Below are 10,846 nucleotides of genomic sequence, written 5' to 3' on the forward strand. Positions count from 1 at the left end.
AGGGAGCACTCCTGAAGACCTTCTTTGACTCAGTGGAGGCATCAGCCATCTTCTATGGAGGGGTCTTCTGGAGCAACAGCATCTCAACAGCTGAAATTGTGACTTCCTGTCTGTGTTCAGGTAGCAGCTCAGCGTCAGAGAGCTCTGGCCATCATGTGTCGAGTTTACGTGGGCTCCATCTACTACGAGCTGGGAGAGGACACCATCAGACAGGCCTTTGCTCCGTTTGGACCCATCAAAAGCATTGACATGTCTTGGGACTCTGTCACCATGAAGCACAAGGTCAGACCACTACACTCTTATTCTTCATTTTCCATTCTCTTCCTCTTATCCGGGCCGGATCGTGGCAGCAGGGTAAACTAGGTGTTCCAGACCTCCCTATCCCTAGCACTGTCCTCCATCTCCTCCTGTGGATCCCAAAGTGTCCCCAGGTTAGACATATAACATGTAGGTCTCTTACCAGGTGGACAAGCCCAGAAAACCTCAACAGGGAGGCGTCCAGGAGGATCCTGATCCGACTATGTCAATGATCAATGTCCTATGATCTATGATAGATCATAGGACATAGATTATAGGACACATATCATAGATCATTGATAGATCATCTATGTCCTATGATCTATGTCCAATGATCTATGATCTATACTATGTCCTAATATCAATGATCTATATTGTATGATATATGAGATGAGTTTCTTCAGTTCCTCCTCCCAGTAGGAGGCGAGCAAGGAGCTGGACAATGCTGCTACCAGAGCAGAGCTGAGAAGAGAGAGAGAGGACAACCGGCAGTTATTTATCATTAGCAGGGTTTCACAACCAAGTGGGAAACTGAGTTAAAAAGCTCAGCCGCTGTTTTCAGTGGTGAATCCTAACAGTAAACATGGACAGCAAAGCTTCAGAGCTGAGCTGTAAGAACTGCTTATGTCTGTTGCTTCTATTTTCTTCACTAGAGCGCCATTAAATGCTTATGTATCTGCAGGGTTTTGCCTTTGTAGAGTACGAGATGCCCGAGGGGGCTCAGCTGGCTCTGGAACAGATGAACTCCATCGTCCTGGGAGGCAGAAACATTAAGGTCAGTCCAGTTTAAACTAGCACAGACCAGTTTAAACCATCACTGACCAGTACAGACACTCCCAGATTAAACCATCACAGACTAGTTCAAACTAGCACTAACCAGTTTAAACCAGCACTAACCAGGATAAACCCTCACAGACTAGTTTAAACCAGCAATGACCAGAATGGACACTCTCAATTAAAACCACCACAAACCAGTATAAACCATCACATCCACTATAAACCAACACTAACCAGTATAAATTATCACTGACCAGGATAAACCATCATCACTTGTGTTGTGTTGTGTATTTTTCCATCCTGTTCCTCTTGCAGGTTGGGAGGCCCAGTAACATTGGCCAGGCTCAGCCAATCATCGACCAGCTGGCAGTAGAGGCGCGTGCCTTTAACAGGATCTACGTGGCATCGGTTCACCCCGACCTCTCCGACGATGATATCAAGAGTGTCTTCGAGGCCTTCGGAAAGATCAAGTCCTGCATGTTGGTCCGGGAGCCAATCAGCGGATGGCACAAGGGCTTCGGTTTCGTCGGTGAGGTCCAATAACCACGAGGCTAACGCTGCAGGAACCTATACCTATTGTCAATGTGTCTTTGCTAACAGGCCATGTACCACATTCCTTCAAAGTAGCTGTAATTAAACCTCTCCTGAAAAAGCCCACTCTTAATCCAGAGGTGTTGGCTAACTACAGACCGATCTCTAACCTTCCCTTCCTCTCTAAGATCCTTGAGAAAGTAGGACTCATCTCTGTACTGGTCTTGTTAGACCTTAGTGCTGATAAAGGACTCATCTCTGTACTGGTCTTGTTAGACCTTAGTGCTGATAAAGGACTCATCTCCGTACTGGTATTATTAGACCTTAGTGCTGATAAAGGACTCATCTCTGTACTGGTCTTGTTAGACCTTAGTGCTGATAAAGGACTCATCTTTGTACTTTCTTTGTTAGACCTTAGTGCTGATAAAGGACTAATCTCTGTACTTGTTTTGTTAGACCTTAGTGCTGATAAAGGACTCATCTCTGTACTGGTCTTGTTAGACCTTAGTGCTGATACAGGACTCATCTCTGTACTGGTCTTGTTAGACCTTAGTGCTGATAAAGGACTCATCTCTGTACTAGTCTTGTTAGACCTTAGTGCTGATGAAGAACTCATCTCTTTACTGGTCTTGTTAGACCTTAGTGCTGATAAAGGACTCATCTCTGTACTGGTCTTGTTAGACCTTAGTGCTGATAAAGGACTCATCTCCGTACTGGTATTATTAGACCTTAGTGCTGATTAAAGGACTCATCTCCGTACTGGTGTTGTTAGACCTTAGTGCTGATAAAGGACTCATCTCTGTACTGGTCTTGTTAGACCTTAGTGCTGATAAAGGACTCATCTCCGTACTGGTCTTGTTAGACCTTAGTGCTGCGTTCGACACCATTGATCATGACATCCTATTACAGAGACTGGATCAGTCGATTGGCATTTCAGGTACCGCACTAAGTTGGTTTAAATCCTATTTATCAGATCGATCTCAGTTTGTATTTGTAAACGATGAAGCCTCAATGACCACCAACGTTAATCACGGAGTTCCACAAGGTTGGACCAATTTTATTTACCTTATATATGCTTCCTTTGAGAAATATTATCAGGAAACACTGCATAAACTTTCATTGCTATGCAGACGATACTCAATTATATCTATCGATCAAACCAGAGGAGACCAACCAGCTCGCTAAAATTCAAGCATGTCTTAAAGACATAAAAACATGGATGACCTGCAACTTCCTGATGTTAAACTCAGACAAAACTGAAGTTATTTTACTGGCCCTGAACACCTCAGAGATCAATTATCTGGTGATGTGGTTTCTGTAGATGGCATTTCCCTGGCATCCAACACCACTGTAAAGAATCTCTAGTTATCTTTGACCCAGACTTGTCCTTTAACTCCACGTTAAGCAAATCTCAAGGACTGCATCTTTTCATCTACGTAACATTTCAAAAATCAGGCACATCTTGTCCCAAAAAGATGCAGAAAAGCTGGTTCACGCGTTTGTTACTTCCAGACTAGATTACTGCAACTCCTTATTATCAGGCTGCTCTAATAAGTCTCTTAAATCCCTCCAGTTGATCCAGAATGCTGCAGCTCGTGTACTCACAAAAACTAAGAAAAGAGATCACATGACTCCTGTATTAGCTGCTCTGCACTGGCTCCCTGTGAAATCAAGAATCACATTTAAAACCTTGATTGGTGATGCACCATCATATCTTAAGGAGCTTGTAGTACCATATTGCCCCACTAGAGAGCTGCTCACTAAATGCGGGGCTACTTGTGGTTCCTAGAGTCCTAAAAAGTAGGATGGGAGCCAGAGCCTTCAGTTATCAAGCTCCTCTTTTATGGAACCAGCTTCCACTTTCAGTCCTGGAGGCAGACACAGTCACCTCATTCAAGAATAGACTTAAGACTTTCCTCTTTAATAGCCCTTATAGTTAGGGCTGAATCAGGTTTGCCCTGGTCGAGCCCCTTGATATGCTGCTATAGGCTTATAGGCTGCTGGGGGATGTTTTAGGATACACTGAGCACCTATCTCCTCTTCTCTCTCTCCTTATGGATGAATTTACATCTCTCCATTGCACCTTATTAACTCTGCTTCCTCCCCGGAGTCGTTGTGACTTCACGTCTCATAGGGTCCATTGGACCTGGAGGTGTCTGATGCTGGTGAGCCGGCCTCCCATTGGCCCTGCTGATGCCCCGCCCCCCCTCCTCTCTACCTCCTTCTGTTTCATGGATTGGAGTTCCATTCATACATTGTCATATTCATGTAATGTGTTTATGTAACTCTGTAACTCTGTTCATCTGGTCACATGACATCTATTCATCTGTCCATCCGGGGAGAGGGATCCTCCTCTGTTGCTCTCCTGAAGGTTTCTTCCCTTTTTTCCCTGTCAAAGGTTATTTTTGGGGAGTTTTTCCTGTTCTGATGTGAGGTCAAAGGTCAGGGATGTCGTATGTGTACAGATTGTAAAGCCCTCTGAGGGGAGTTTGTAATTTGTGATATTGGGCTGTACAAAATAAACTGAATTGAATATGTGTGTGTGTGTGTGTATATATATACATATATATATATATATATATATATATATATATATATATATGTGTGTATATATATATGTGTATGTGTATATATATATATATATATATACACACATATATATATATGTATATATGTGTGTATATATATGTGTGTGTATATATGTGTGTGTGTGTGTATATATATGTGTATATATGTGTATATATATACATATATATATATATGTACACATATATATACACATACATATATATATATATATATGTGTATATATGTGTGTGTGTGTGTGTGTATATATATATATATGTATATACATATATATATACATGTATATATATACATATGTATATATATACATGTGTATATATATGTATATATATACATATGTATATATATATATACGTGTATATATATGTATATATATATACATATGTATGTATGTATGTATATATATATCTATATGTATATATCTATATGTATATATACCAGAGATGTACTATAGATATACTATAAAAACATAAACATAAAGTCCTCAGACAGATTTGTAGTATGTAGTTAAAGTCATAAAAATGAAAGTTCTGCTCAGTTTTATCTCAATATACTTAGTCTGGTTGATCCTGCCAGTAGAATATGCTTTTCTCAAAAATGAATCCATGCAAGTCTACGTACACACGGACGGTCTAGTGAAACTCCAACGGCTCTTTAAATCAGTCTACATGAGAGGTTTAGAGGGCACCGATTGGCTCTGGGTGATGTGGAGTGTATTGAATGGTGCAACCTCAGGAGGCGCTAACAAACTAATGGGTCTGATGGTTTTGTCTCCAGAGTACGAGAAGGCTCAGTCTGCTCTGGACGCCGTGTCCTCCATGAACCTGTTTGACCTGGGGGGCCAGTACCTGAGGGTGGGGAAGGCTGTGACTCCTCCCCTAACCCTCCTCACGCCGCCGACTACCGGAGGACTCCCCACCGCCAAGAACACTGATCAGGTAGCTCAAGAAGCTCGACCCACCAATCACACAGTGAGGAAGACATGTAGTACATGATAACATTAACAATCGACATCAATCAACACAGTGCGAGAATTAAGAATATACAAATAAAGTACACAGACAGGCAGGTTTCAGTACTTTAACCAGTGTAAGTAAGTTTAAGAGTTAAGTGATGTGCAAGGGAGTGACCGGAAGGAAATGGTCCAGAGTCAGTCAGTGGGGGACCCGGGCTCAGTTCATGAGGGTCAGTGGGGGACCCGGGCTCAGTTCATGAGGGTCAGCGGGGGACCCGGGCTCAGTTCATGAGGGTCAGTGGGGGACCCGGGCTCTGTTCATGAGGGTCAGGGGGGGACTCGGGCTCTGACCATGAGGGTCTGTGGGGGACCCGGGCTCTGACCATGAGGGTCAGGGGGGGACCCGGGCTCAGTTCATGAGGGTCAGCGGGGGACCCGGGCTCTGTTCATGAGGGTCAGTGGGGGACCCGGGCTCTGTTCATGAGGGTCAGGGGGGGACTCGGGCTCTGACCATGAGGGTCAGCGGGGGACCCGGGCTCAGTTCATGAGGGTCAGCGGGGGACCCGGGCTCAGTTCATGAGGGTCAGTGATGGAGGACTAGAGGATGGACTCAGTGATGGAGGACTAGAGGATGGACTCAGTGATGGAGGAGTAGAGGATGGACTCAGTGATGGAGGAGTAGAGGATGGACTCAGTGATGGAGGAGTAGAGGATGGACTCAGTGATGGAGGAGTAGAGGATGGACTCAGTGATGGAGGAGTAGAGGATGGACTCGGTGATGGAGGAGTAGAGGATGGACTCAGTGATGGAGGAGTAGAGGATGGACTCGGTGATGGAGGAGTAGAGGATGGACTCGGTGATGGAGGAGTAGAGGATGGACTCGGTGATGGAGGACTAGAGGATGGACTCGGTGATGGAGGAGTAGAGGATGGACTCGGTGATGGAGGAGTAGAGGATGGACTCAGTGATGGAGGAGTAGAGGATGGACTCGGTGATGGAGGAGTAGAGGATGGACTCTGTGATGGAGGAACAGAGGATGGACCTGATGATGGCAGTGTAGAAGTGCTGACATGGAGTACTGCAGTAGTAAGTATACCTTGAGATGGTATGGAGTACTGCAGTAGTAAGTATACCTTGAGATGGTATGGAGTACTGCAGTACTGGTTGAAGTTCTACATGCAATACAGCAGTACTGGATGTACTTTTCCATAAAGAAGTTGGTATTCTCTGTAGTGTTTTTTGCAGTAGTGTATGTAATTATGTCAGTATTTTCACCAGTACTTGATATATTTTATGTAGCACTGGGTGTGTTTTCTCCGGTATTTGAAGTAGTTTACATATATTTTCTCTAAGTTTTTGCAGCAGTGTATATATATTTTCATCAGTATTTTATACATTGGCCACAGTAATTTATATACAAGCGAAATAAAGATCTTTACATATTTATTCTAAATTTGAAAAACATTCCACTGTATTAAAGTATTTAAGATACTGTGCATGAGTAAATGTATTTCACTGTGACATTTCTGACAGTATTTTATAAATGCGTATCGTAGTCAATGTATTTTCTCCAGTATCTTATATATCTACGACACAGTTTGATATATTTTACACAGTAATTAGTATATGTAGCAGTATTGTACTTTTATATACTTTGTTTTATGGTGTGTTCAGGAGTCGGTTGGAATGTCGGTGCTCACAGCTCTGGCTGGACCGGTGCTCCTCTCTCAGCCGCCAGGAGGACTTCCTCAGGCGGTCATGGCTGCTCAGGCTCCAGGTGTCATCACAGGTAGAACACCTCAAGTCCCGCCCATACACCTGTAGACCTTTACCTGTCCTCAGTCCACACACCTGTAGACCTTTACCTGTCCTCAGTCCACACACCTGTAGACCTTTACCCGTCCTCAGTCCACACACCTGTAGACCTTTACCCGTCCTCAGTCCACACACCTGTAGACCTTTACCTGTCCTCAGTCCACACACCTGTAGACCTTTACCTGTCCTCAGTCCACACACCTGTAGACCTTTACCTGTCCTCAGTCCACACACCTGTAGACCTTTACCTGTCCTCAGTCCACACACCTGTAGACCTTTACCCGTCCTCAGTCCACACACCTGTAGACCTTTACCCGTCCTCAGTCCACACACCTGTAGACCTTTACCTGTCCTCAGTCCACACACCTGTAGACCTTTACCTGTCCTCAGTCCACACACCTGTAGACCTTTACCTGTCCTCAGTCCACACACCTGTAGACCTTTACCCGTCCTCAGTCCACACACCTGTAGACCTTTACCCGTCCTCAGTCCACACACCTGTAGACCTTTACCCGTCCTCAGTCCACACACCTGTAGACCTTTACCCGTCCTCAGTCCACACACCTGTAGACCTTTACCTGTCCTCAGTCCACACACCTGTAGACCTTTACCTGTCCTCAGTCCACACACCTGTAGACCTTTACCTGTCCTCAGTCCACACACCTGTAGACCTTTACCTGTCCTCAGTCCACACACCTGTAGACCTTTACCTGTCCTTAACCCTAACCCTGTTCTGTTTCGAGCAATAAGCAGAACATGACTATCTAGCTACAAAGAACATAATTGTGTAAATGTAATATTTTTGTGGTCTTTAAGTCAGTTTTTATATGTGTGTGTTTTATTGAGACTTGTGTGGCTGTGATGTCGAGACCATAAACATCGGAGTCCTCAGACGCGGTTCAGACTCGTCTGGTCCAGTTCAGAGCCTCAGACGCGGTTCAGACTCGTCTGGTCCAGTTCAGAGCCCCTCAAGTACTCCACGGTTTTAGTTTTTCATTTGGTACGATAATAACTTCAAGAAGAAGAACTTCTTAGAACCAGAAACAAACCCTCATAAAAGAAGCTCTTGAGGGTTGTGGGGACACGTCTCAGCCAGCAGAGGTCGCCTCTGAGTCCCATTTGTTGTTTGTGTTGCTTGTCAGAAGCTTCTCCACTAATAGATGTTCTCTTTTATTCTCTCTCTCTTTTTCTCTCCTCTCCCCCTCTCTCAACCCCCAATGTTTGCACCAACAGTGAGCTCTTAACCCCTCCCCTTTGCTACACACTGACCAACCAATGAAGAGGACTGTTTCTAGCCCCGCCCTTTAAACATAGCCCCGCATTCCTATTGGCCAGTGAGTCCCAGCTCTGGTGTGTGTGTGTGTGGAGGGGGGGGGGGGGGTTCTGTCTCCTATGATCCTCTTAGCTTTGTTACAGCTTCCTGTTTCATGAGCTTATTTCTGCACAAATCAGGGAGTATTAAATCCAACATGGCCGCTAGAGAATGCTTTGGTCTGTGGGTGCACTTGTTTACAGCTACTTGTTGGATGGTGCCATACTGCAGGTGGGTGGAGTTAATACCTGCTCTTACTGCAGATTGTTAAGAATTTGAGCTTTACCTCCACTGATCTTCCGGGCAGGGTGGTCGAGGTGCATTAAACCAGTGCACCCACTCTATGTTCTGTTTAGGAGACAAGGTTCAGAACCTGGTTCTTCTTCTACAGCAGCCTCGGGCTGCCCGTCTGACCCTCCTGTCCACCTGCTTCCTGTTTGTTTCAGGTGTGACCCCGGCTCCACCTGGACTGCCTCAGGTGGGTTTTGTGAATGCGGTGCTGGCTTTGCCCCCTCCACCGGTGGCATCTGTTGGCTCTGAGGCTCTAAGGAAAGAGGAGGAGCAGCAGCAGAGGGGCGGAGCCACAGAGCCGCTCAGCGAGCAGGAGGTACGGGTTCTAATCCCAAGAACTCCCCTGACGGGGTTAGGGTTCATCCAAACATGGCCGCTCAGCGAGCCACGAAACACAGATTTAAGGTGTCAAACGTGTTCACGGTGTTCTATGTGACTCTCTGACCCGTCAGTCCACCGTCATGGTGCTGAGGAACATGGTCGGACCCCATGGCGTCGACGACGACCTGGAGGCAGAGGTCACCGAGGAGTGCGGCAAGTTCGGCCGGGTGAAGCGCGTCGTCATCTACCGGGAGCGCCAGGGCGAGGAGGACGGCGCCGACATCATCGTCAAAATCTTTGTGGAATTTTCTGAGGCGGCCGAGATGAACCGAGCCGTCCGGGCGCTGAACCGCCGCTGGTTTGGAGGCCGGAAGGTGATCGCCGAGGAATACGAGCAGGACCACTTTGACCACAGGGACCTGTAGAATACACACACACACACACACACACACACGCACACACACACAGACGCAACCACACACACACAGACGCAACCAAACACTCTCACATACAGACGCACACACACACACACACACACTCATACATACATACACACACAATATACACACATTTGTATACACAAACGTTTCTACACACGCATACACACGCATATACTCTCTCTCTTACACACACACACACACATTTAATGGACCTCTGTGCTGATCTTTTTATAGGTATTTTGTAAAAAGACGGTTTCCTCCAATCACAGACCAGCAGTTCATCCTCCACATTTACATTATAGAAGAAGCCAACGTTAGCCGCTAACTCTAACATTAGCCGCTAACTCTAACGTTAGCGGCTAACATTAGCATTGGTGGGTAACGTTTAAGGTAGAACTGACATGACGTGTGTATATGTAAATATCATGCAGAGAGCAGCTGAATGTACGGAAGTGTGGCTGCAGTAATACACCTTTATTTATTAACCTTTATTTAATTCAGTTTATTTTGTCTATTTAACCCTGTGCATCCAGAGACTTTATGAATATAAAACCAGACAACAGAAACATGAAAGAGACAACAGCAGGAAAAGAGAGCGCTGAAGGATCCTGAACCCTGCATGCTGACGAAATAATCTAGTTAATAACGATCTTGTGTTAATGATTGACAGCTGAGTGAAGTGTAGAAAGAGTCTGTAAGTAAAGACTCTTTGATCATTAATGTGTTTATATTAAGGTTAGCCAGCTACCGACATGCTAACGTAGCAACTAGGTGGCTCGCGCCTCGATACCGCGGCTGCTAATTGGCTCAGGCAGGTGTGTGGGCGGGGCCTCAATATCGATCACTACGACGCAGGCTCCAAATGACTCAAGATGGCAGCTCCTGTGTGACGGGGTGTCAGGTGGTACTTTACCTGTGGACTTCATCCAAACTAGAACTGACTTCAGTTTTGTTCTCCATGTTGTAGCAACAGTGTGTTCAGGTGTCAAACACCAAAATAAGTGAATAAAACGTCTCTGTTTCGTCTGGTTTTCTTCTCTTGTTTTATTCATCTAATTACCTCTTTTGACTTTATTATTTTGAAGTTATTTTTGATTGATACATTCATCATTATTGAATATTGAAATGTTACGTAGGTGAAAAAATGAGAGGAAAGAGTTGCATTTGTCGACTGAAGGATTTAGAGGTGTTGTCCTGGGTTTGAGAAGAGAGCTTTGGGTTAGAGGAGCCAGAGTGTATGAGGTGTGAGTTGTAGGTGGACTACTGAGACGAGAGCGTCTCTGTATTGTTGAAGGTAGTCAGAGTGGACTTGGAGATGGACTGTCAAACCGGTTTACTTGCAGTTTTTCAAGCTGGCGCTTACAGGATTTCATGTGGTGGAGATCAGGAGTATACCAGAGAGCCGAGTGAGTGAATGAGACCGTTTGGGTTTTAATAGGAGCCAGATGATCAAGACAGGAGGAGAGTGTGTTATTGTAGTAATTTACGAGATCGGAGGGATTATCAGACAGCGGGGAAGGA

At 45.2% G+C, this 10,846-nt stretch overlaps 1 protein-coding gene across 3 annotated transcripts in view; it reads left to right on the forward strand.

The window, feature by feature from the left end:
* Positions 1-10,349, forward strand: part of puf60a (poly-U binding splicing factor a) — a 14,046-nt gene extending 3,697 nt beyond the window's left edge. For 2 of the 3 annotated variants that reach the window (XM_034556197.1, XM_034556199.1), the window contains 7 exons: positions 121-282; positions 980-1,072; positions 1,390-1,603; positions 4,969-5,129; positions 6,821-6,935; positions 8,720-8,880; positions 9,017-9,401. In XM_034556197.1, the coding sequence (XP_034412088.1) occupies positions 121-282; positions 980-1,072; positions 1,390-1,603; positions 4,969-5,129; positions 6,821-6,935; positions 8,720-8,880; positions 9,017-9,310 (1,200 nt within the window). In that variant the 3' untranslated portion in view covers positions 9,311-9,401. Of the gene's footprint in view, positions 1-120; positions 283-979; positions 1,073-1,389; positions 1,604-4,968; positions 5,130-6,820; positions 6,936-8,719; positions 8,881-9,016 lie in introns of all 3 variants that reach the window. The other variant, XM_034556198.1, reaches the window with a different exon arrangement.
* The last annotated feature ends 497 nt before the right edge of the window (positions 10,350-10,846 follow it).

The sequence above is a fragment of the Cyclopterus lumpus genome, chromosome 17 (assembly GCF_009769545.1).
Source record: "Cyclopterus lumpus isolate fCycLum1 chromosome 17, fCycLum1.pri, whole genome shotgun sequence".
NCBI lineage: Eukaryota > Metazoa > Chordata > Actinopteri > Perciformes > Cyclopteridae > Cyclopterus > Cyclopterus lumpus.